Genomic DNA, 26,384 nt, shown 5'->3' on the forward strand with positions numbered 1-26,384 from the left:
GCTTGTCCGTTCTCTAATACTGAATTTTATCTTTACAGTCATAAACAGTAGGCTCCCATCCACCAACAGTTTTGTAATTCCTATTAATTTGACTACATTAGTATCTTCAAAGCAGAAGAGCAAAAAAAATGGAAAGTTTGAGGTGGTTTTTTTATTCATGTCTGACCTTCAGAGGCACTGTTGTCAAAACAGGTGAAATCAATTAAATTCATTTTTGAAAAAATATAAATTATTAAGAAACACTATACTACCCAAACTAAAAGTATACTGAGTTCTGAACAATTATGCCGAAAAACCTATCTGACAATTTTCCTTCGCTAACCCTCCTGTAGTCTCCTCCTAAGTCAAAACATTCAAGCAATTGTGTCTGTCACTACCAGTAAGGGAAAATCCAGATTGCCTTCCCCAGAACGAATTATTCGCCCTTTCATCTGCCTGTCCTTATGCCATGTATTGACTTCTCTGCTAATACTCAGCCTGCTCCTCATTCAGTCACCCCAAATGGGAGATCTGCAGGCTCTGCTTGCACACCTGAAGTTCTCCCCCAAGCCACCCACTGGAGCGGGACGGAAGAGCTGTAACCTTCCATCTCAGGAGGATTTTTTGCCTGCAGAGCAATCAGACTAGCAGTTGCACCAACTGTCTAGCAAAGGATAACTGAACCTCTAGACAAAACTGAGGCACCTCCAATCTCTCCCCTTTCCTGACAACATTAATTCTCTCTTGCAGTGACAGTTAAGAAAGGACATTGTATGCATTTTCCTGAAAATAGAGACAACTAGTGTATCATCATCTTGCACATGCCTCCAAAATTTCTCATTCTGATCACTATTGGGGACCATGTAGAAACTCACATGCCAGCCATTTTACAGTTTCTGCCTGTTTTCCTCTACATCTTATGTTTAGTTCATAGGTACCTTTTACAGAATCTCGCAGTACTGCTTAAAATTCAAGATTTGCTGATTTCCTTCAACCATGACACTTCAGGGGTCAAAACCATTTCCACCCTGTTTCAGACTAAGCTAGTTTAGCCCAGTACTCTGCCTGTGACAAAGGCTAGCACCAGGTTCTCTGGAGGAAGACACAAGATCCTCATGATAGACTGGAGGCAATTTGCCTTAAATAAACATTTCATCCTGTAATAAACAGAGATAAGCTTAGACCTTCAGCCATGAACTTCAAGGGCCTTAAAATATGTTTTGATAGTAATTTAAAATGAGGATAATCTAGTCCTGAACATTAAAGTTTTTTGAAGGTAGGAAGAAGTTTAGAAATAAGATAAATGCCTTCCTCACTCAGAGCAACAGGCAGGAAAGATCCTCCCAGCACCCACTGCAGAGTGAGCAGAGGGCTTCTGTCCAAATAATAACCTATCTCACACTGAGGTGCATCACTGAGAACAAACTGCACAGGTAAAAAGCCTTCAAAATATATCAACCAAAGGAATAAAGCTCAGAAAGTGCCAGATATACCAATCCCGTTCCAAAAATATTAATGAATAAATGAAAACACCATGAGATAAGTGATAAGAGATGGTTTCCTCCACTTGCAGGATTTGTTTAGTTTGGGGTTTTTTGTTTTAAAGACAAGTTACCCAAAGTTTTAGTCACCAACTCCAGCAAGTTATTTGCTGCCAGATTTGCTATTCCTCAATGACGGCAAGCACAGCTGAGAAGATTTCCCTCCTGGAAACTAATTATCAAAATCATAATATTCAGATTACATTATCTCAACTATTTCATTAAAAATCAGGAGTGAGGATGGGAATTGCACTGCTGCAAAGCATATCATGAAACATCGGCAGCTGCAGCTGCATCCTGTAATCTCATGGAGTTTCAAGACAGCTATGTTAAAGTTTAAAGGAAGACAAGGGACACACAAATTTTTACCAGAAGTGTTCCCCACTTCCATCAGGAGGTCTCTAAAATACCACTTCCAGGGAGAAGCAAACTGGTGAAATAAAGGGGAGTGCCGAAGTCTCTCAGTCTAGAAACGAACCCAGAAACATAGACCCAACAGCTGACTAGAGACAGTTAAAAACTAGCAAGTTTTGACTATCATGACAGTCCATGCTCTTACTTACCAATTTTAATACAATGGCTGGCTCCACAGCCATACCATGTTGTGCTCCTCCAGACAACTAGGAGGAGCTGACATTTGACATCTGCACATTATGATAAAGACAGGAACTCAGGGGCTGGGGGACATGACACTATTTAGCCATTTTTCAGATCTGTGTAGATTAGGAAAAAGTATACAATTATATCATATTTTTAATTCTGCACCAGTTATGATCTAATTACCTGATTTCTGCTTAAAGGAAATGGCCAAGAACATTTTCTCACTCTGCCTGATGCTGGCAAACCTATTCAAGAATGAGGCATTTAAATTAAAATGTTAAAGTTTACCAGCATTTTTTTTTCCTACTGCCTTATCATTGCAGAGTGGTATGATTATTCTCAAAGTCTACCACTTAAAAAGCTTAAGGAACAATCTCAGAAATGTTTACTTCAAAGTGTTGCATAATGTCATTATTAGCATTTTATTTCAAATCATGACTCATGGATATTCATTCTGGAAAGCTATAAAATAAAAGGAAGCATGCAGTGAGAGACGAAGGCAATAATGAAAACAAGAATGGAAATCAATAAAGAGAAAAAGAACTAGAGCAATGGGACCTGGACCGTATCACAGACCATAATTCACTGGTGACTAACTTAGACTGAATGCTAACGACTGAGTGCTGGCAGGAACACATTTGATCAAAACCTACCTGACACAGTGCAGAGCTCAAAAGGCAAATCAAGCAGGTCTCTCTGAAACTACTGTAATTAGAGCTTAGTGGTGTGGCCATTTTTTGTTCCCTTCTTAAAGGGAAAAAGAAAAAAAAAAAGGAAAAAAACCAAAAGAAAATAGTCCTAAAGCTATTACTCTCCGTAAATGCTTGGTTACAACTTCACAATATATTCACAGAGCATCTACCTGTGCAAAATCCCACTGAAATGAAAAAAGTTCACTTGCTCACATTTCCTGAAGACCAGAATTTGAGCAGGGCATTGTAGGCATGTGAATGGGAAGAGGTTAAGTGATTCCAGGACAGCACACATATTTAATAACATGAAGGCAGATGAGATAACATCAGATGTTTGAAAGAAACAATGAAAGGAAGTTGGCTGAAAGCCTCCCAGCCTTCCCCACTGACAACAACTGCGCTCAAAGACAAGCCTAACAAAAACGGGCCAACAGGGGAATTACTGGAGTAGAACGAAAGCTGTAAAATCCAAAGCCAAGGGAGAATAAAGACGCTTTCAAACACGGACCACTACAGGTCTGCTTTTATAAAGCAGTCCCTCCAGGTGATGGGGAATGCTGCCACGGAGCCCAGGGAAAGAGACTGGCATCTCACCTTGGCACCACAAAGCAGGAATACAAAGGTACAGGCAGCAAGGACAAAATCCCAAATTGGTAGGTTAATATGCTTCACTGCCCACTTTTACTGGTTTTGGCTGGGATAGAGTTAATTTTCTTCATCTAGCTAGTATGGGGCTATGTTTTGGATTTGTGCTGGAAACAGTGTTGATAATACAGAGATGTTTTCGTTACTGCTGAGCAGTGCTTACACAGAGCCAAGGCCTTTTCTGCTTCTCACCCCACCCCACCAGCGAGGAGGCTGGGGGGGCACAAGGAGTTGGGAGGGGACACAGCTGGGACAGCTGACCCCAGCTGACCCAAGGGATATTCCAGACCATAGGACGTCATGCTCAGCATGTAAAGCTGGGGGAAGAAGAAGGAAGGGGGGACGTTCGGAGTGATGGCGTTTGTCTTCCCAAGTCACTGTTAGGTGTGATGGAGCCCTGCTGTCCTGGAGGTGGCTGAACACCTGCCTGCCCATGGGAAGTGGGGAATGAATCCCTTGTTTTGCTTTGCTTGTGTGCGTGGCTTTCGCTTTACCTATTAAACTGTCTTTATCTCAACCTACCAGTTTTCTCACTTTTACTCTTCCAATTCTCTCCCCCATCCTGATGCGGGGGGAGCAAGCGAGCGGCTGTGTGGGGCTTAGTTGCCAGCTGGGCACACCACCAGTGAACATGCCTTGTTCATCTGCAGTCTATGGCCAAGAAAAAATAACCAACCACTCCCCCTCTCAGGTGTGTGAGTGAGTGATGACGTCTTTCCTTCTATCATATTTAAACATTGGGGAAGCCGCATCTTTCTCCTCCGAACAGCTTAGGAACCGTTTTAATCCAATGAGAATCCACTGATCAGCTGCAGTTTACGTTCAGGGTTTATTTTCTGTCCTCAGGTCTTTGACTTAAGTTCACGCAGAAGAAAAAAGATTACCTTACTTTGAAATAAACTCACCACTAAGTTCTGTGGAGGTGATTTTACAACAAACTTAGAAACAGCTGAACTGTAGCTTTCTGCTTATGAATGAAGCAGTAAGCTGTAGGAAGAAAATGCAGTGTCTCCAGATGTCTTTTTAAACCTCTGATGCGTTAACTTGAGTGAGGTACCCAGTCAACCCATGAGTGTCTGAAGTGACACACATCAAACGCTTGCTCAAACTAGTAGGGAGTGGAAAACCTGCATTTTTTTCCTCCCCAAAACACTGCATAATCTAGAGGTTGAGTTTTTGTTTGTTATTTTTTATAATATACACTTACTTTAGAGGGACTTTTTCTAACAGTGACAATTCAGTTTTGGAAAAAAGAAATTGGACTAACCTTGTCACATACAATTATCAAGCACCCTACCCTCTCAGATCACCAGGAGTGGCTGAGCAACGGATCTTTAGATGCTCAGCAAAGGCCTTTCTCATTTAAGTCGTGAGTAAATTCTTATCTTTTATTCTGCAAAAGCTGCTTAAGAAGATTTTGGTACACACTGTGCTGGTAATTTATGTATCTAACCAAAAGCAACAGAACAGGACTCCTGATCTCCATCTCTCCCACTGTCACACAAAAAAAATGGCACAGTGATTAGGAACATGCCAGAGGAACAGAGCTGACACTCCTGCATAGCTATTGCACAGTGAATTGGAGGGGGTTGGGGGATGTCTGCTATTCTGGAGATGCAATTTCCTTTCCAAACTTCAGATAAAAAAGCAACTTTCAATATTTCTATTATTTGCAAAGTGACGGTAGAGGACCAATACTTAGATATCCTTCATGTTTTGTGCAGAGGGCAGAGGGCATAACAATGAAGGACTAAAGCATACAGAAATCAGAGCTTTCAGAGGGAGCAATAGAGCTTATTCCTTCCACCAGCTTCCAGTTCCGCACACTTTTACTGAGGCTACCGATTTAATTTGACAGGATGCCTCTTTTCCCCTTTCTAAAGCTTTTCTTCCCTCTCGTGCAAAGGACCAGACAACACAATCCTGAACCAAAAGAAAAGACACACATGCTGTTCTGTAAAATCCAGTATAGTTGAGGAGGGTGAGAAATGGAAGAGAATTGTGGTGAATGAGGTTTGCTTAACTTTGTGCAAGTAAACCTCACAGGAACAAGAACCAGAATTTCAAAGTGATTCACTCGGTCCCTAGCACAAGTGTGAGCACTGTTCCCAAGAAGCACAGAAATAATGACTGACCTTCAGAATATTTCACAGTATGTTCTTTGTGCCAGCTTTTCCAAAAATTATAATTACTTAGAAGTGCTGAGGAGGATTAAGGCAGACAGGCCAAGGCTCCTCACAACTTTCCAATGTTGAATTACAGCACCACAGGCACGATCAAAGATGAGGTAGACCCAGAAGTCACTCGTTGTGCTCTATTCAACCACAAGGTCGTGGGGTCAAAGGAAGTTAGGAAGGAAGCACTGATCTCTGTCTTTTGTCGCTCAGAAAACCAATGTATATACATGTCAGTGGGTTTGAATACAAAAACTTTGGCTCAAGTATGCTGGATAATATTTTAGAGGGGAGAATTAACTCCAAACATTGCAGCATAATTGTACCATTACACGGTGTCTGCTACGAGCATTCAAGTCATATGCAAAAGTATAGTAAAAATTCACAAGTCTAGATGCATTCTGTAGAGAAATCTGCATGTCCTGACAATTTAACCTCCCATGGTCAACAAAAAGCTTGACCCAACAGATGTTTGTTAAACTCTGCTCTGCAATGTGCCAAATGTGGCCAGGGCAGAATGCCAGAAACAGCCTTTTTAGAAGCTTATTGGACGACCTGGAACTCAGGACTTTTGACAGCAGTTGAGCTAAAAACAAATTAAAAGGAAGGCACGCAGCAATGCTGCAACTGAATGCATATGAATTGTGCCACTGAACAGTCTTTGTTCTTTATCACTGCAGCATTTAATTATTTTGAGAGCTTGCTGATATGCATGGTTATTGAACATGAATCCAGTCTCAGCAGTTTGTATTTTGTCAGAAAGATCTTTTAGCCTAGAAACTGAGAAGTGATAATTTTTTCTCTACGTCAAGAAATTAAGAGGAGTTAGTCAATTCAGTCACCTAGACTGAAGAGCTGAGAGACCTGAACAAGGTGGCATGGAAGTTCTTCAGAAGAAGAGTCTGAAAGTTGTCCAGCATTGCCCAAAGAAACCTCTTTCCCAAAGTAGGGCAGCAGGTCTCTACATTCAGAGGAGCATAGACTCCTCACGAGAGGGACATAAAAATAAGGTTAGAATCAGGGTAACAGGGCAATGTCTGACACAGAATGGGAAGGATTAGTCGTATGAAGTCACAGATTTACTAGAATTATTTAAAAGATGATGAAATAATCCATTTGCTTTTTATTCTTGCTTTCCGGCTAAAAGAATTCTGTAGATCTTATCTAGACAACAGTTAAGCAGTTGAGATACTGCCACAAAGGGGAAAAAAAAAAAAAATCCATAAAAATGTGAGGATAAGTTTTAAAGGAGAAATAGCAGGCCTCTAGAAAGGTAGCTGCAAAGTTCTGGAGGGCTGTAACTGCAAATTAAACATAAATGCAGTATTTCCATACTTGTTATGACAGAGAGAACAGGAACATGACGTTGTAATCTTCTGATTTTGAAGACGCACTGAAATTCAAGGCTGGGATGCACTAGCACACAGAGTGGATAGGAAAACCATACGGGAAAACACAGCCAGTGTAGGAGCTGTGGTTAACAGAAACGGGGTGAAATTCAGCATCCCATGCTTCAGGCCAGGACTCACAGGAACTTCTGTGAGATTTTCGTTCTCCTTGGCTGTTCCGAGCTGAAGGCTCAAATGCACTGCCGGAGCACACCCCAGGCACCATGCTAACATGAAAGGTGACACGAGAAGGAGGGTGCATTAATTCCAGCTGCAAAACATACAGAGAAAGGCTGTTAAGATAATCAGAGGAGAGAGACTACTGCCTGAGGGATGGTTCAGAGCTTGGATTGTTTCATATAGCACAACGAGACACCATCCTCTATTAAATCCTTCAGGAAGGAAAAGCTGTTATTTTAACTGAAGGGCAGAACTGACAGAACAGCAAGTGCGTATAAAACAAACTGCAAATGGATTCAGTTGGGAAACAGAAGTCTCGCAACTACTAGAGTAATGAAAAACAGTGGGGATACCTACTAACTGAAGTTTTACCTGCAAAAAAGGGACAACAGGTCTCTCTTTCGGACATGAGACTGCCTCAGTCCAGGAGGTCCCTTCCCATTTGGTGTAAAACTACAATACACAGTAACTTGTGTGTTGAAGACCTTCATCAACTCTGCAATAATTTTGCAATATAAGCTTTCCATCCCACAACAAAGCAATAATTTCATTCAGCCACGATACATGCCAGTGTGCTTACTAGGTGTACCTGAGGCACACTGGCTTTGTTAGCCTAGCTTACTACACGTTCTGTCAAAAGCAAAGCATTTAATTAAATAGGTATCACTAAAGGCACAAATACAGTAGCAGAGCTGTTTGGCAGCAGTGGTGCTATTCCCTAGTAACTATTTCGTGATTCAGAAAGAATCTTCTGAACTGGCAGGTGGATAAAATACCTGTTTTAACACAAGAACTATTGAGGGGAAACCTACAGATATCCTATTTGTGCCACCTTTCAGAAAAAGCCTTTATTTTTGTTTACTAAGTTGTACGCACACAGTTTGCAAACACACACACGAAACTGCTTAGAAGCCACTGCATCAGAAACAGTGTCCCTAACTCAGCCTATCTCAAAGCGTCCACAAGTTTATGACTACTCTTAAAAAAAAAAAAAAAAAATTCTCCTGCATTAAATGCCATCCCCTTTTTAAAACTGTATTAGTTTAGTCCTTTCTGATCTTTCTCACTCTTCTGCACTGATTGCACAAATTTATTCACTTGCTATAGAAAAAAAATCAAATTATTTCAATGTTTTATTGGGCTTACAATTATTAGGCTTAAAATTAGCAAACAACTTACAAGCATTTTGATAGTACCCTAAGTGCTGGGTTTTTTACTTATTCATATGAATGACTGTAGTGAATAAATATTACCTGACACCTGCCTTAAACACACAAATGCAGATACTGTCCGAGGATGGGTTCACTCCATTGACAAAACGATCTAGTTTCTCACTCTGAATCCTTCACTCTTTTTGAAAGAAAAGGTTAGAGGCTACCTATCTTCTGATGTTATTATGCAATTCTGTCCATTTTCCATCCTCTCCAGCATTATAGATAGAAATGGATTTGCATCGCTGACCACCCATATTGCTCAGAGCTTCAACAACTCACACCTCTTTACTCAATCTCTCAGTCTACATATCACTCCAGCTATTATAATCAGTATGCATTACCCCATTTATCTTATTAGCACTGAGGCAGTGATCAGTCTGATCACTGATGTGAAGAAACTGTTCTACTCTAACCACATCACTCTTAAAAATAAAATGGGCCATCTTCTTTTTTTCCCCAAAGAGTGGATTATGACAGCTGTGCTAGTTGCTCTGTAGCCTCACTGAAGTCAGAGTGAGAAAAAGGTAAGAGCTATCTGCACAGTTGTGCAGTGCTGGGGGTAATTGGGGGGGGGGGGGGGAGAATGACACTTTTTTTTTTTTAACCACACAATCAGGATAGTTGTTTTCCTGTTGGAACTAATTATTTTTCCACTGTAGGCAAAAAAATACAAATTGAATCAAATTAGGAAAATAAATTATCCTTCACACTGAGAACACACATGCCATGTTTCAATCCAGAGCAAGTTTCTGCAGCCAATGTATAAATCCATCCTCAAATACCAAAACGAATCAGATATTTAAGTCTTATGCCTGTAAGACTTAAAGAGCAGAAATAGAAAAGTAGAAATTCAATGTATTGTATTCAACAGGGCATACTCTGAGCTAGCCCTAAGGAATCAGATCAATTCTAAAAACTCAGTATTAATAAAAAATAAAACCTCTACTGTTAAGAGAAGCCATAGGAACATCTTTGCTTCCTTATCACAAGATTTATGAGTTTCTTTTTACATGAAGTAGCTACCAAACTGAACCAAGGCAGAAATATAGATCTGCAGGGTTTGGGGTGTTGGTTTGTTGTTTTGGTTTGGGGGGGGGGGGGGGTGTTCATTTTAAAGAAAATAAATGGCAATTTACAATTTTTACAACAACAAACAGAAAAAGATGTTTCTGAAAAAGAAGTAGTATTAAATGGCTTGTATTCAGTATTTTACGCTCAATGTGTAATCTATTTAAAACAGATTAGATCATAACATGCTACTCCGTATCAGTATCTGTACCTTTTTTCTCCTTTTATATATAACCGTACACATGTGTATTTTTCACATCCCATAGGGAATTTGGCAGAACCACAGTGTGCAGGGAAGCAGGGATGCCCCACCAGCAGCAGGACCCCCCTGCCACAGTCGCACAGTGCAGTCGTGGTCTCACTTCAGGCGTACACGAGTCGACTGTTTCCCCGTTCCAGTACATGAATATATTCAGAATTACAATGCACAACCTTATGGGACCAAAAAGATATGGATAAATTTAGTGAACCCCAGAACAAGTAAAAGACACTATGGAGGATATGGATATTCCAGTTCTGGGTCTGCTCCCTCTGTGAACACGAATCCCATGTAAAGGGGGGCTCACTGCAATCATCCCAGATCGATCAGCAAGAATTAAACGTAATGCCTGTGTGGGGGACACCATACGGCAGTGGGTTAGTCTCACAGCCTAATTACTTGAAGGCACCCACGTCCCTCTTGGCTGCCTCCACGCGCACCCCAGTGCTTCGGGGCACCTCCAGCCTCCCACCTCGGCCTCCAGCGGATGCTTAGAAGCAGCATAGGAAATTACACTTAGGGTTTGATGCTTCCAAGCATTTATAGCTTTTTTATTTCTAATCTAAGTTTCTATAAACATGTGAAAGTAATTGAGGACCAGGGCTATTTAAAGATTTCAAGTTTATGAAATAAGGAGTGCCCAATTAGGCAGCAACACCCAGACAGGTGCCTGGATAAAACTTAACCCCTGTTAGCCCCTTTAAAGAACTGCTTAAGATAAAAAAACCTCATTAATCAGGCTAGATTTTTTTTTTTTGTGGTGAGGAAAATAAATCTTTAAACTTTCCATTTTTGTTCTGTCAGATGTAATTTTCAGATTGCTATTTTTTCAAGAACGTAGAAAAGAGACATCACAGTCCATTTGGTGGCCTGTACACTTGATGGCCAACAGTTGCCACACATACACATGCTACTAATCAACACAGAGAGGATGTTACCCAAAGGCCCTCTCCAAGTATTAAAGACCTCACTCAACTGTACGAGCAGCAGACAACTGCAAAGCCAGCTATTAAAACAAAATACAGTATGTCAGCATATTTCATAAGCAGGTTCTATTGAAGTCATACATAAAAAAGAAATAATTGAAGAGAGCATTTGATATTAAAATGGAAATACTATTCCTATTCTACCTGTCATTCTGCCCCCATTAATCCCTCCCTCAGCACTAGAAAGTATAAGCACAGTGACCTCTTGCAAATCAGTCCAGGTCTATCTGCGGGATTAGATTCAGTGGATGGCTCAGGGTGTCACAATATTTTCCAAGGGCACTTTATTTGCTGTCTGAAGATACTCTTGAAAATGATTTCTCAGTCATTAATTATGCATTCTATTTCTTATAATCAGTTCTTTTAATTAGTATCCCAGGCAGCTTTGCTGGGGATCCCACACTTTTAGTAATTAGGGGCAGCTTGTTGCCCCTAATTAACTTCAGACATAGCAAGACTCTGTTACTTCAGCTGTTTTTATGTTTGCATTGCATATTCTGTCCTGCTTTACTGGCTCAGAAAGGAGACTGCCCTGTTGTGCTATTTATCTCATTTAGGTTCCATCACTCTTTCTTGACTCTGCGTTAGTTGCTCTAATTTTAAATCTCTCTGACTCTCTCTGAAGTCACGTCTACACTGACAAGCAGTGTGACACCAGAAAAGTGCATCTCTACAGTGAAACAGTTCACATGGAGGACCTGACACCCACCCTAAATGCATTTCAGGAGGCTTTACCCCTCTCCCGTTGTATGGACTGAATGTGCTCCCAGAACGTAACTTCTGGTTTACCTTTGCCCACACACAAGACATATTCTTGCAGTCTAAACCAGAACTCTGCAAGTGGGACAAGGAGGGTGACTCTAAAGCACACTCCTGATCAGAGCTAAAATGGTAATGCAGATAATGATGTTGTCACTGATTAAGTGTGTTACCTTTGGGGATGGTCTTACTTTTTACAAGTGCCTCAATTATCTCAGCACATCATACTTCTGCAGCTACTGGACAGTAGCCATGACCACTGCACATCAGTCCAACACCATCAGGCATGGATTAGCAAAATACAGCAATCGGGTTTACGAATAGATTTTTATAATACAGGAGGAACTCTGCCAGCCTGTACCGTCTCCTTCCCTTGTGTGCTGCTGTGCATAATTAAGTGCACTTGTAACAGATACAGCTTGTAATACAGCAAGAGGGTCATGTACGGAGGCTTTAGCCAGTTTACTGATTTTATCACGCCTGTGACCTCTTGAAGGCCATTCCAGACTGAGTTCTAACAACTGGAGTTAGCAAATTAATGTGTTAATAATCTATTAGAGTTTAAATAGCCAGAACACATAAAACAGCTAGCGGTTTAGTGAAAATCTGAATAATTTTGTGGCATTTTAAATAAATAATACTTCTCATGCTTACATGATGCTTTTCATCTACAGAGAGCAAGCTGTATTAAAGTAGCTGAAAGACTGTTGTAACCCAGTTGCTCCAATGTAACTTTGAGGAAGAGCCAAGCAAAGACCACCGCTAATACCCAGCCCTGTTCACTGTGTACCACTGTCCTTCCTTGCCATTTAGAAAGTAAAAGGGTCTTAAAAATTCCCCACCCCAGCCTGTGGGAGGTGGGGAGAAACGAATCTTCATCTCACTGTAACAGCAGTCCCGTATGGTACTAACCATCCTGCAGACAGGCTGTCCGAGTGAGTGCCGCCCACAAAAATGCTCACATACTCTGATACTAGTGGGTGGCTGATCTGCAGATCACCTTTAGATTACACAGTTAAGAATGACATTCTTAATTTATTTCCTTTTCAGCAACACATGAGCAAAATATATCTATATATCCACAGGCTGCCAGATCTCATAATTCTCAGATTACCTTTACAGGATGTTTATTTTTTTTATATTCCAAGTCATAAAACAGAAGGCTTATACACACAAAACACGGCTAGTCACTTTCTAACATTTATTATCACGGAAAAAGGCCTGGAAGCATTAAATAAGGGTACCTAAAAACTTGGATGACAGAGAAAGACAACTTTAAAAGTTGGCCTTAAAAATCTCTAGTGATGTTTTTAAAGTCATTGAATTTGGGAGCCAAAGCATGTCGAAAAGAACCGAAAACCACATAAACGAGATTGGTAGAATTTGTATCACAGAATATTTAAGCTAAAATGCTTCTAATTACTTCATCACCACGTACTAGCATGCTCAGAACCTCCACCGTTTTTAGCATCTATGTGGTTACGAGAACAATACTGCATTTGGTGTTAAGTCACCACAAGCTGAATCTAAGTGTCTGTTCAGGCAAATACTCCAACTCTGCAAGTTGAAGATTACTAGAAACAAAAAATTTCTAATGGAGTTTGTTAACTTCCATCTCCAAATAATACCGCTATTCGTTGCTCTTCAATCCCCACTGGTAAGAGACTGAAAAATCCTCTGCCTTTTAATGACACTGTAGGAAGGAAGAGAGAGTCAGAGGGGAACCGACTGCTAAGATGATTTAATATCAGATCTATACCAAACAACCACTTCTTCTTTATTTTTATTTCTTTTCTTTGCTTATGCTCCATCCATAAGGAGATCAAAATAAAAAAAAAATAAAAATACTCGTCAATATTAATATTTTAACACTAATGCATATTTGATGTATTAAACAGTTGGAATGGCGAAACATTCGTAGAACACTTTTGAATGAGAAACAGCCGCCAGTACCTTGCTACAAGGCCTCAGAATACATAATTTAGAAATAAAGGAATGTATGAGCAATAGGCACAAATTGGGGATGCTCCCCAGCAAAAGCCAGCAAGATAAATATTCGGTGTAGACTGCCTGGAGGTGGATTTTATTATTTTTTTTAAAAGAAAACTCATTAACTCACTGTCAGAAAAACCTAAACACATAAACCAACTGCAACCTTCTGCAGAAAAAAAATCTGAGACCATGAAAACACTGTTTTCCCCAATGCACTATATATCCTACCACTCTGATTTCCATGGACTCCAACTTCTGAGCACAAAGTTTCTCACCAACTCTTTGCCCTTGCTATTCTGTATTACACTGACATGGATATTGAGACTATTCACTTTTTTCCAGCTTAATCCTTATCTCTTTTTCCTAGCCCAATATCTTTCTTGCAAACTCTTACTCCCCAAGATACTCCTCCTTCATTTCTGTTTCATACTTAAAAGTGTAACTCTCACGACCAGTGGATTTCTCTGCTACAAATTCATTCCTCTTAACTTTGTCATTGTCCTTGCTGAACAGTTCCTCTACTCCAAAATTAATTCAGTTCCACGTACTTTCTCAATACCTTCAACTCAGTCCATGAAACTCTCCATCACTGATTTCCATTTCTCCCCTAATCTTTGTAGATGTACATCATCTCTTTGGAGATCTCATTTATACACTATCTGAGCTTTGTGCTTTATTCCACGACCTTTTCTGTGGCCCAAACAAGTCTACTCAAAGCACTATCCTAAGAATTTTTTTTGTGTGTGTCTATACTATCACTCAGAGTACCCCTCCAGCACTTTCATTAAACAGAAGCTGCCGGCCTCTATTTCCAAAACCCCACAGCCAAGACAATTTAACATAAATGAATAATTAATGCATGAGAGAAAAATGGAAACAGAGCTGGAGAAAAATTGTTGTACAATCACCTTTTCTTCTAATTTTTCTTCACCAGGTCACGTAGTTAAAGTACTCACTGTAGCTCTGTTCATTCTTCACAGTGCTGTTAATTAATGTTTTTTCCCCTTCCTGACAGGAAAAACACTCAAGAACATTCTTAAACTTATGCACACAAGTAATCACGCTTGAAGACAAGCATATGCTTTATCTCCTCGCTGCAAAATAAATAAGAACCAGGAATAAATTTTTTGGGGCAAGTACCATCAACTTCTAGAGAATTTTAAACAAAAAATGAAAAGCCTTCAATGCTTATGGCTGTGAAAATAACCTTCAAAACGCAAACCTAAGCCAATTCAGCCCGGTACCCACATGCAAACACTCTGCCTCTCCTGCTGCTCCGAGTTTCCCCCACACAGCAACAAAATGAAAACTGCCTTTTCACAGCTGCTATTCTGAAACCTGGGGGAATCAGCTGCAAGGCACAAGAGCTGGGCTGCTTTCAATTCGGTGCCAGCACTTCTAGGCAGAAGCAGGCATTGGATAGGCACTAGGCAAGGGGAGCAGATGCTGTTCCTCTCCCTGCCTCCCCCCCAAATGGCAACAGCTAGAAACCAAGGAGAAGTTTGAGTACCAGACCTGTGCATGCCACAGCCATCAGCAGGCAGCAAGAGGAGTAAGTTGGAAAGAAATATAGGAGGCATCTTTGCAGCCACTGCGCCAAAAAACTACAGGAAAAGAGACTTAAAAAGTTTAAAAACTTCAGAGGCTGGCACTCAGTTCAGAGCAATACACTAACTGGAGCTCAGTACAACTAAATATAGGACCAGAGTCAAGGCACCAAGACTAGCACCCCAACACACACGCTTCAATCAGCAGAGGAGAGCCAAGCACCTTCCTAGAAGAAAACGCATCATCCCATCTTCCCCCACGGACACCTCTTGGGTTGATAAATGGGAAGCAAGTTTTGTCCCTGAGCTATTAGCTTTCCAGTTGTAGCAAGCATACGAATAAAAGGGAAGCAGCAGGAGACAGAGATGTGTTAAGCTAGCAAAGCAGGAGACGTCTACACACAAAAAAGAAACAAGGATAACAGGAAAGTAAAAACACAAATACAGAGGTACATTAAAAAAGCAAAACAATATATACCGAAAGCAACTTCAGGATGATATTCACCAGTATTAAAAAGAAATGGTGCAAAGACAGAAAGAGAAAAAACAAGTGTAATAAGCAGCATGCAAATGGATAAGTGATTGGTTAGTAGTGTCCCCAAAAATGAACTGGTGACAACAGGTGTGCTTGGGGGGAGGAAGGTTGTGGGGGGGGGGGGGGGAAATGGTAAATCTGCTTTTATAGAAATACATCATTCAATGAATAGTCAACCAGCAATCAACAAGTATTTTCTGCTCTGGCAGTACTCCACAGTTAAAGACAGTACATGGTAATGAGTATTTTGATATACCGCCCCTCTCCAGATACAGGGAAAGGAGTACGGTTTGGAGGGGAAAAGAGTATTTTCACCAGCTTTGTTCTTCCATGATAGCAATGAATATGTTTCTCAGATGATGTCAGAGAAAGTTATAAAGACAAGATGAGCTGATCTGGTATTCCTGCTTCTCTGTCACCAGCTACCAACGGTTCAGATATACAAAATACAATGTGAGAATAACAACTGCCTGCAAAGGGCAAGAAATGCAAGGCAGCCCAGCCAGCCAATTCCCCTGTACTGTTCCTGCAGAGATAAACTGATCCCTCAAACTCCCTGCCAGCTCCCCTGTAGAAAATACTAAGTAGACTCCCTCAAGCACTTTAAATGGGGTATTTGCCAACAGAGTTAACACACTCATCAAACCACGTGGGTGACAGAAAGAAACGAACAACCTGAGGTCACTCATTCAGAAAAAATTTTTTAAATTGTCCCCTCAAATAACAGTAATTAAAAAATAATCAAATTTCAAAGGCAAGTATGGGTAAAAGAGGCAGGGAAAACAAAACAAGCAAGCAAAAGAAGAGACTGATGAATTTTTCAGCATAGTAAACTAGGTTTGCAGACTGTCCCTACATGTCCATGTCATTACACAGCTGTTTACCAAAGCCTCATTTACCCAGCACACTGCCTAGCTTTTGGCCAAGCCACACCGATCAATGCTGAGCTGGCGGGGCAGCAGAAGAATATAGGATTAAAACAAAACTCTGATGGATTGTCATTTCTGAAGTGGCGTTGGTAACTAGAAGGCTCTGCTTCTCTCACCACCCTTCAGTATTTCTTCAGCCACCGTTGACTCAATTGCCCATCGCAAGCAATTTTCCTACTGCAGGCAAGAACAGCTTCTTCCCCAAAGAGCAAGTTCTGACTAGGTCAAAAAGATCTATTTGCGAATAATCTTGCCTCAACATGTATAGAGCTGTGTAGGCCACCATCTTAAGGGCTTTGACAGGATTTACCAAAAGACTCTATACTCACTTGACTGAAAACAAAAGACACAGCTTAGAGCATCATGACAAGGTGTTATCGAGGTGTTTGTGATGGGGAAAAACAGAGGCAAATAAACTTGATTTAAAATTACTTTCTGAAACACTTCACAAAAAAATTGAAATTTGTAAAGGAACGGAAGATGTCTTCCTAGAAAGCTCTTCAGCAGAATTTTGACCAGATGGCCAAGTTTTATAGCTCAGCTCTTCCTCTGAAATATGTCTAGAGTTTCTGGCAACAATGGCTTTGGATGTACTCTCCTTGCTACCTTACCAGTGGGGAAAGCAGCATCTTATGAAGGAAGCTCAGAAGCCAAGAGACAATTTTTCTTTCCCAGAACATGCTCAGCCAATAAATAAGTAGATACACATCACCAGCTCAAAAGCAAGGAAAAGTGGTGCTTGGGGCAGGAGAAATGAAGACATTGAGAATTAAACTGTGATCCAGAGAATGAAGTCTATCCCTGCAACCGACATTTTCCTGATAAAGTTATTTAGTGGACACGTATCATTACAAACCTCTCCTTTAGACGTAAAGTCCAAGAAACAGAAACGAACAAACTCATGGAGTTCGGATGAAAACAAATTACTGATTATTACCACTCCTACTTTTGAGAATTAACTGGAGGTCAATGTTTTTGATCTACTCATGATTGAGCAGGTGGACAGAAGAGAAGAAATGGAAGGAAAACAGGCCATCGTATTCAGGAAGTAAACTCATCTAGTTACAATTTCTACTCTGCAGAACTAACTCTACCACACCTTGAAAAATCACGCCATGCTTCAGTTCCACATCTCCAATATTAGCTTATTCTTCCTTCTCCACCACAAAACTACCAGTAACCAAAGTAAGACAGGATGTAATAGTAGGTCACTTACTAACTCTGAACAGTTAAAAAAGAGTATTTCTACCACATAATCCTACAGATTAAAAAAAGAAATGCAACCAGGTCATAAAAGTATGCGTTTCAGCAAAGTTGGGGCTAAATTACATTGAATTTGGCACCCCGGTCGCAGAAGGCAAAGGCAGGGACTGGGAGAATGAAGAACTGCCCACTGTAGGAGACGGTCAGGTTCGAGACCACTTAAGGAACCTGAGGGTGCACAAGTCCATGGGACCTGATGAGATGCATCCGCAGGTCCTGAGGGAATGACCGGATGAAGTGGCTAAGCCACTATCCCTGATATTTGAGAAGTCGTGGCAGTCTGGGGAAGTTCCCACTGACTGGAAAAGGGGAAACATAACCCCCATTTTTAAAAAGGGTAAAAAGGAAGACCCAGGGAACTACAGGCCAGTCAGCCTCACCTCTGTTTTAACATCTTTGTCGGCAACGTGGACAGTGGGATTGAGCACACTCTCAGCAAGTTTGCCAACGACACCAAGCTGTGTGGTGTGGTCGACATGCTGAAGGGAAGGGATGCCATCCAGAGGGACCTTGACAGGCTTGAGAGGTGGGCCCGTGCAAACCTCGTGAAGTTCAACAAGGCCAAGTGCAAGGTCCTGCACATGGGTCGGGGCAATCCCAAGCACAAATACAGGCTGGGCGATGAGTGTTTTGAGAGCAGCCCTGAGAAGAAGGACTTGGGGGTGTTGGGTGACAAGAAGCTCAACATGACCTGGCAATGTGTACTTGCAGCCAGAAAGCCAACCGTATCCTGGGCTGCATCAAAAGAAGCGTGACCAGCAGGTCGAGGGAGGTGATTCTCCCCCTCTACTCTGCTCTGGTGAGACCCCACCTGCAGTACTGTGTTCAGCTCTGGGGACCCCAACATAAGAAGGACATGGACCTCTTGGAGCGAGTCCAGAGGAGGGCCACGAAGATGATCAGAGGGCTGGAGCACCTCTCCTATGAAGACAGGCTGAGAGAGTTGGGGTTGTTCAGCCTGGAGAAGAGAAGGCTCCGGGGACACCTTACAGCAGCCTTCCAGTACCTAAAGGGGCCCTACAAGAACGTCAGAGAGGGACTTTTTACAAGGGCATGCAGTGATAGGACAAGGGGTAATGGCTTTAAACAGAAAGAGGGTAGATTTAGATTAGATGTAAGGAAGAAATTCTTCACTGTGAGGGTGGTGAGGCACTGGCACAGGTTGCCCAGAGAGGCTGTGGATGCCCCATCCCTGGAAGTGTCCAAGGTCAGGCTGGATGGGGCTTTGAGCAACCTGGTCTAGTGGAAGGTGTCCCTGCCCGTGGCAGGGGGGTTGGAACTAGATGATCTTTAAGGTCCCTTCCAACCCAAACCATTCTAAGATTCTAAAAACAAGTTAGCAGAGTTGATGGACTATGGTGAATTATGATAGTTCTTTTTTTTCTTAAAGTTTGATTTCTTTTTTTTTTTTTAATCAATCTTATCTATCACAATAGAGCTGAGCTAATTTTACTTAGTGAGAAGAAAGAAGGATGAGAAAGGACAACAAAGGAGTGAAACACTGCCTGCATTTAAAATTCTTCATGTTAATTAGTATAACTCAGTCCATTAAGTAAGATGGTTTCAAGATACCATATAGTACATTTTAATCCGATATTGAAGCAAGAACATGAGAAGCCAGCCATATTGTAAACCATTTCCTTACTGATATTACTATACAATTGAGGATATTTGATATGTGAATTCCATCTCATTCCCTTACTGGATAATATGTTCCACATTAAAAAAGAAGCAAACTGCATTCTGCAATATTTGCTCAGCAATATGCCAAATGAACTGGCAGAAAGAACAAATTACTTCTGCTCTCAAGCAGGGAGGATACTATTCTTAGGTTATCAGAACGACTGCTGGTGCAAAAGCATTACGAAGAGCGCGCAAGCAGAGACAGGCAGACTGGGCTGGGAGCTGGAACCACATAGCATCATAGGTTCTGGTTCAAAACCATACCTTGGATCGCTTAGGCACTGATGATGGACAGAGCGTGCAGTAGTTAGCTCCAGTTAAGTAACACAGGTAAGCAATCTCAGTCCAGCTCACCATGGACAGCCAGCCACATAACAGAAATCAGACGTGAAGCAAAAGAGCAAGAGATTGGGGGGGGGGGACAGTCTGCATCTGTATCATATCTTGGCAGTGGGAAAATTCATTCAGGAAATAAGACAGACTTTTACCCTATGGAATACGAGCCCAGCTATCACATCCAAAAGCGCCTTACTACAGGACACAGTGTAAGACAGGTGGTTGTACTCTCACTCCTAAGGCTGACATGGGGCCACTGTGCGGCACAGAGAGCAAAAATTAGAGCACAAAAGAGAGCTCCTTCGTACAGCTCTCAGCAATCCTGAACTATCAAAGCAGGTTTTCTGGGCTCTCAAAACTCAGGACTAGTTCTGCTACCCTACATTCAGTAATTCATTGGGTGACATATCAAATTGTCAAGTAAGATGAAGGATGTTTACGTGCATTTCATTACTATTAGAGAGAGGTGCAACTCCTAGAAAGAATTTTTTTTGTGTGCTACATCTTATTTAAAAATGCTAGTTCCTGACCAGCAAAAGACAAATCATCCTTGTTCTGCAGCTAAATTCCTACGCATGACAAAAATCTCTTTCTACATATAGTAGTTAAACCAAAAGCCAGAGTTCACTTAAAAACGGTAATTAGCAAAAGTAACATTTAGTTTTAGGTATCAAGTCAATTCTGTCAATCAGCCAGTTCATTGCTCATACGTTAAATCCACAACTGTTGTATTTCTGTATTCGCTGCACATCAGTAATCTCTTTTCATACATCTTATTAATAAAAATAATTAATACTGTAGTTATTTTTAAAACACGGTTCCTATACGTAGTGACTGAGATCAGCGAGAACTGCTAAATGTTCAGTATCTTCTGCAGTTGATGGCCAAGAGTTGTACCTTGGAAGCTGATCAGGAAAATTTCATCAAGAGGAGGGCAATGCAGCACAGGAGCAGGCCACACAGTTGGGCTGTGGGATCTCAGCTCTGGAGGCTTCTGAGCCTCCTGCTTGAACCTAGACTGGTATCAACACTACATCAGGTCAGCTTGGGCTTTGTCCAGCGGGAAGTCACACTTAGATGACGTCCAGATGTCCCTTCAAAATATCATTTCTATGATGACCCTGTTTTGGGGTAGGGAGTCCTCAGTGGGGTGGTGAAAATTCTCATTTTACCAGATTTTCTTTGGCTTCCTGTTTACAAGATGTCTTTACACAGGCTTCGCAGTTTAAGTACCTAACAATAAAACCAAAACGTTCTTCCAGAAATAATCTTATTATTACCACCACGTTAACTTGTCAGGGAATTCACTAAGCACAAATTACCTATAGCAGGCATAATTCAGACACCCCAAAACATTTAGTACCAGACTTTACAAACCGTTAGAGGTATGGAAGCACCAAGGTCATAAAAAGCCAAGTGGAACTGAATTCTTTTTTGTGTCCTGTCACTATCCCTCTGGAAAGTGATGTGGAAGGGGTTTTGGGGAGTTTCTTTTCTGTTTTGGTTTGGGTTTGTTTGTTTTACAGAACTGAAAGTAAAAAAAAGATACACGGATTTTTTAGACGAAACACTTCCAAGAACTGAGCTTTTAAGCAGTTATCTGGAAACGCAGCACCTTGTTTCAAAAGTTTAAGTATTCTACCTATTCAACAGCTCAAAAGTAACAGAGAACAAGCACTGTTACAGCATAAATACCCACCGCATACCTGCCGATTCTCAAGAGCTCGTCTCTGATGTACGAGACGCCGAGAATAATTTTGGTCAACCTTCACTAGAAGGCCATTCTCATCACAAACACGTATGCTAATGGCTCCTCTGTGCAGAGAGGCCGCACTTCGTAATTAAGGAAACCAAACAGTCTTCTCGTTCGCCTCTGTATGATGCCCGAATTTGCTCGAGTCGGTACAGACGGTCAGAACACGACTTGCAGGAGGCACCTCCGGGAGGTGCACCTCCATCCGTCAGGCAGCGCCGAGGAGCAGACTCGGCCCTTCCACGGCGAAGCGGCCCTGCCGCCCTCCGCCCGCCCTCGGCGACCCTCTCTCCTTGGCGCGGCCACTTCCAGCGCCCCTCTAAAAACTCGACAGGACTTTACGCCTCTTGGCTGAGGGACTTCTAGGCACAGGGGCCGGTCCGGAGAAGCCGCGCCGAAACCCAGCTTCGCGACGTCCTGCTCGCACGCCGCTCCGCGCTGGCGGCGCCGATGGGGGCCGGCGGCGGCTCCCCCCGCCCTGCCCGGGCGCCTGACCAGCGCCCGCCTCAACCTGTTGCGGGCCGGAGCGCGGCGGCGGCGGCGGCGGCGGCGGCGCGGCGCTGGCGGGCGGGCACGGGGTGGCCCGGCGGGGGGCGAGGGCGGGCGGCGGGGCAGGGCGGGCGCGGCAGGGGGCAGGCGGGGGCTCACCTTCTGCTGCCGGCGGGCCATGTCCGTGGGCTGCTTGGCGTTGAAGGGGTGCGCGATGCACCTGGCGACGAACACGTAGAGCTGCAGCCGGAGCCGCTTCTCCCGCTCCTCTCGCTGCAGGCGCTCCTGCTCCTCCCGGCCCTCGCTCAGCACCGAGGGGCTGGGGCTGGGGCTGGCCGCCCGCGCCGCGCCGGCCTCCCTGCCCCGCGGGTCCCGGGCCGGCGGCGGCAGCGAGCGCGGCGAGCCGCCGCCCGCCGCCACCAGCGCGTCCCGCCGCTCCTCTTCCAGCACCTCATCGGACTCCTCCTCGCTGGAGGAAGGGTCCAGCATCGCGCTCGGCGGGCGCGCCCCGCGGCCGGGCGCGGAGCGAGGCGGGGAGCGGCGCGCACCTTCCCGGACACGTCGAGTTTACACACACAGACTGTTTCCGACCGGCAGCGGCCGCCGGGCAGGAGCGGAGGGGCGGGGAGGGGAGGCGGGGTTTGGGAAGGGGGTCGAGCCTGGGTTGCCGTGGGAATTGCTCCGAGCGGCTCCCGCCGGAGGCGGGGCCGCGGCCGGGCTGGCACCTCCGCCCGCCCGGCGGGGAGCCGCGGCCCGCAGGTGGCCGGGGACGGGGACGGCGACGGCGACGGCGACGGCTGCCCTGCTCCCAGCGACAAGGGCCGCTGCTGGCCGGGAAAGCCTCCGGCCGCCGCTCAGCAGCGCTGCGCCGCTCGGCCCCTGCCGGTCCTGGCGGCGGCTGGCCCGGCTGCGCCCTGCCCCGCGTCCCGGGCAGCGGGGCCGGCGTGCGAAACGCGCCCGCCGCTCGGTTGCCGGCTCAGACACACGGGGGGGACGCCGTGCTGGGAGGGGAGAGCGGTGGGCTGTGCACCCCCCCGCCCCCGACTTGGCTCGGCCCGGCTGGCCGCCGACCCCGGGCTCGCTGGCAGTCTCTGCCATGTAGTACGGGGGAAAATGAGAGGCGTCTCAAATGGCCCCCAAGAAAAAGAAGCCACCGACACCGTGCCTTTCTGAGGTGAGGAGTGAGCTGATACTGAAGAGCGCGTTGTTCTTGCAGGATACTTCTGTTGGGAGCCCGCCGGTAGTTCACAGCTCTCTGAAATTGTTGTTCCAGGCTGTCTGCGGATCCAGGCAGGTTCATATTCACAGTGGTTATCTTCACAGTTAAGGCTGTGAGAAACATGAAAGCCTACCACTGTCACTTTCTAAAATGAAATAAAAAAGGCTGCTTCACCATGTGAGAGCTAAATTTCTGGAGTCTGATTAGGGCCCTGTGGAAAGCTAGCCTTGGGGAGGGAAGGCACATCAGATTTTGTGTAGATCAACAAGTCCTCTTGCTCCCGACACACCCACGCATGATGGTGCTGGTACCAGGGAGGATGTGGGAGCTACGGAATGAGGAAGGATCAGGGGTCAGGAGGACGAAGGCTGGAGGGACAGACTGTCTCACAGGAAGGCAGTGTCCTTCTCTGCTCCTTTGAAACAATGGCAGCTGAAGCTCTGCCCACACAGCTCTAGGCCCCTGCTCATTAGCAGTGGCAAGTTTTCAAAGCCTTAATGGAAACTCAAACTCAGTAGGCCTGCCCAGTTCTCACTGTATGGGCTGGGCTGGTGTTAGGGTGATGAAAGGCTCTAGTCCATTACCAATATTTTGAAGTGCCCCGTCCTCCAGTAGGAGACTTAGGGAAGGATCTTTAAAGCCAGCAGTTATCATCTCCTGAGTGAAGCAGCTTTCAGAAGGCAAAATTACTCCCAAAATTACTGTGGGCAGCAGCTATGGGCTAGACAGCAGTATTAAGCGTTAGGAGTCTGATTTCTGCCTCTAGATCTCTACCAGGGGAATGAGGTGGAGTACTGAGGGAGACCCATGCTGACAAACATGCTGGCTTTCTTCAAAGTTTGGGTGCTAAGTGTAGCAGTCATATAAAAATAGGTGGATTATTTACGTGGTTGGCTCATGTCCTTAACTCTAACTGATAACAGTAGGCAAAATTTGTGAAATGCAGACAGGCAGTCAGGGAAAAGTATGAATGTCAACCTATTGAACATCTCTGGTCACATTTCCTTAGTGCAGGAATTGCTAAGGCCAGTTCTCGTGGGTACTACCATCACCAGTCACAGGTCAGTGCTTGTGTTCCCAGTGTATCATTGCAAGTAGTGCTAGTCCTGCAGCAGATTAAGAGGTAGTTCCATAAAAAATATGGAACTGGTTACTGTAAACTACTTTTTCACTAAGAGCTATACAATGTGCACTCAGGTTTGTGGGTGCCATTTTGTAATAACTTGTTCTCATTCTAATGGCAAATAATAAAAATAAAGTAACACTATAAAAAACTTGCCACCAAAGACATGCAAAGCACCAATTGGGATATGAACTCTCTGAAACTTCAAAACAGTCAGGTCCCAAACATTTTTAAATGTAATGGCTCAGTCCAGCAGTGTCATCTCACAACTACTGCTGCATTAAGGCCAGAACAATCATGTTATCATGCATAAGATCACACGACTCTTCTTTAGAGAAAAGATTATGTTTTCTCCACTAGCTGCCTGCACCTTTTTGGAGGGAAGATATTTCTTGCTCTCCTTCATGCTTTGTATCAGAATGACAGAGTTGTTGAGATTGGCAAGGACCTTCTGAGATCATCTAGTCCAACCCCCAGAGCAGGGTCCCTTTCAGCAGGTTGCCCAGAGCTGAGTCCAGTCAGGATTTGGGTATCTGCAAGGATGGAGACTCCACAACCTCTCTGGGCAACCTATGCAAGTGTTTGACCACTCTCACAGTAAAAAAGCTTTTTCTTATGTTTAAACGGAATTAATTTTCTGTATTTGATTTTGTGCCCGTTCCTTCTTGTCCTTTCCTTGGTACCACTGTGAAGAGTCTGGCTCTAAGTTCTTTACTCCCCTCCATCAAGTATTTGTCCACATTGATAAGATTTCCCCAAGCTTTCTGTTCTCCAGGTTGAACAATCACAGCTCCCTCAGCCTCTCCACATAGATCACATGCTCCAAGTCATTAATTATCTCCCTGACCTTTCACTTGCTCCAGTATGTCTATGACCCTCATACTGCGGCGCCCAGGACTGGACCCAGTACTCCAGGTGTGGCCTCACCAGTGCCGAGGAGAGGGGAAGGATCACACCCTGTGATGGTGCATTTCTTCCCCCTCTCTGGGCTGATCTACGAACTCATGAAGTTTCGCTAGGCCTTAGCATAATTGTAATGAGTCAGGCAGTTAAGTGTCCCTTGACCATACCAGGATCTCTCATATGGCTAAGACAGGGGGTCATGCGGACTGTCTCAAGGACTCCCACTGCCTGGCAAAAACAACAAAAAAATGAAAGTAGAGATAACTAGTTCTCTCATAACAACTTTGAGACATCCCAGTCCTCCACTGACAGCCTTGGAGCATCCCATATCTGAATCTTAAGTCATTCTCTGACAGCCCTGGAGTCTTCCTTATCTGAATTGTAACTCACATGAAATGGTACCAGTACAGCTGGAATCCCATTAATTTGCTAATGACTAAAGCCAATCATCTCCCGAACCTACAAGCAGCAGTACTAAGGGAGACCCTTTGAGCTCTCCTGGACCACAGCGGGCTGCGACCAGCATCTCCCTCTGAGTGGGACGCCTCTCAGAGCTCGCAAACTTTCCTGTTTGTGAAGATCGGAGGTCTGTTGGCAAAAGCTGACAAGACTTCAGATGATACTCTCCGCTCCTCGAGACTCAACTCTTCGCCTGTTGAGAAAGATGCCGAAGCATTCGACATGAATATTTTCACTGAACTCGAGGGCAATTTTTAACAAGTATACCTCTTCTACTTGCTTATGTATATCTTAGTGCCTTTATGCATATCTCTTAGTGCCTTTATGCATGTGTGTGTGTACTAACCTGAATATTCTATAGGAAGTGTACTACAAGTTATTGCTTTTCAAATCTATACTTAAATTACTGCCGTGAACTTTATTCAACTGTGAATGAATCTCAGGCTGTTATTATACTCACAATCCCTTTAGATATAAACCATTGACCATGTCTGGGACTAGAAGTCAATCCAGCCGCACCTAGACTCCAACAGGAGCTTAGAAGGCAAGGGGGTCTTCTCTGAACCTCTTGACTCAACAGGAGGGTCTCCCTTACCCTTTTTACATTCCTGATCTCTGTACAAATCACGAGAAATCAATTCTAACTCAATTTTTCTTTGAATATTTCT

At 43.7% G+C, this 26,384-nt stretch overlaps 2 protein-coding genes across 9 annotated transcripts in view; both read right to left on the reverse strand.

The window, feature by feature from the left end:
* CADPS2 (calcium dependent secretion activator 2) overlaps positions 1 to 22,615 on the reverse strand; it is a 333,579-nt gene extending 310,964 nt beyond the window's left edge. For all 8 annotated transcript variants that reach the window (XM_052790487.1, XM_052790486.1, XM_052790483.1 and 5 more), the window contains exon 1: positions 22,172 to 22,615. In XM_052790487.1, the coding sequence (XP_052646447.1) occupies positions 22,172 to 22,501 (330 nt within the window). In that variant the 5' untranslated portion in view covers positions 22,502 to 22,615. The remainder of the gene's footprint in view (positions 1 to 22,171) is intronic.
* AASS (aminoadipate-semialdehyde synthase) overlaps positions 1 to 26,384 on the reverse strand; it is a 512,915-nt gene that overhangs the window by 386,548 nt on the left and 99,983 nt on the right. The gene's annotated exons all lie outside the window — the stretch shown is intronic.

This window comes from Harpia harpyja, chromosome 6, assembly GCF_026419915.1.
Source record: "Harpia harpyja isolate bHarHar1 chromosome 6, bHarHar1 primary haplotype, whole genome shotgun sequence".
Lineage (NCBI taxonomy): Eukaryota > Metazoa > Chordata > Aves > Accipitriformes > Accipitridae > Harpia > Harpia harpyja.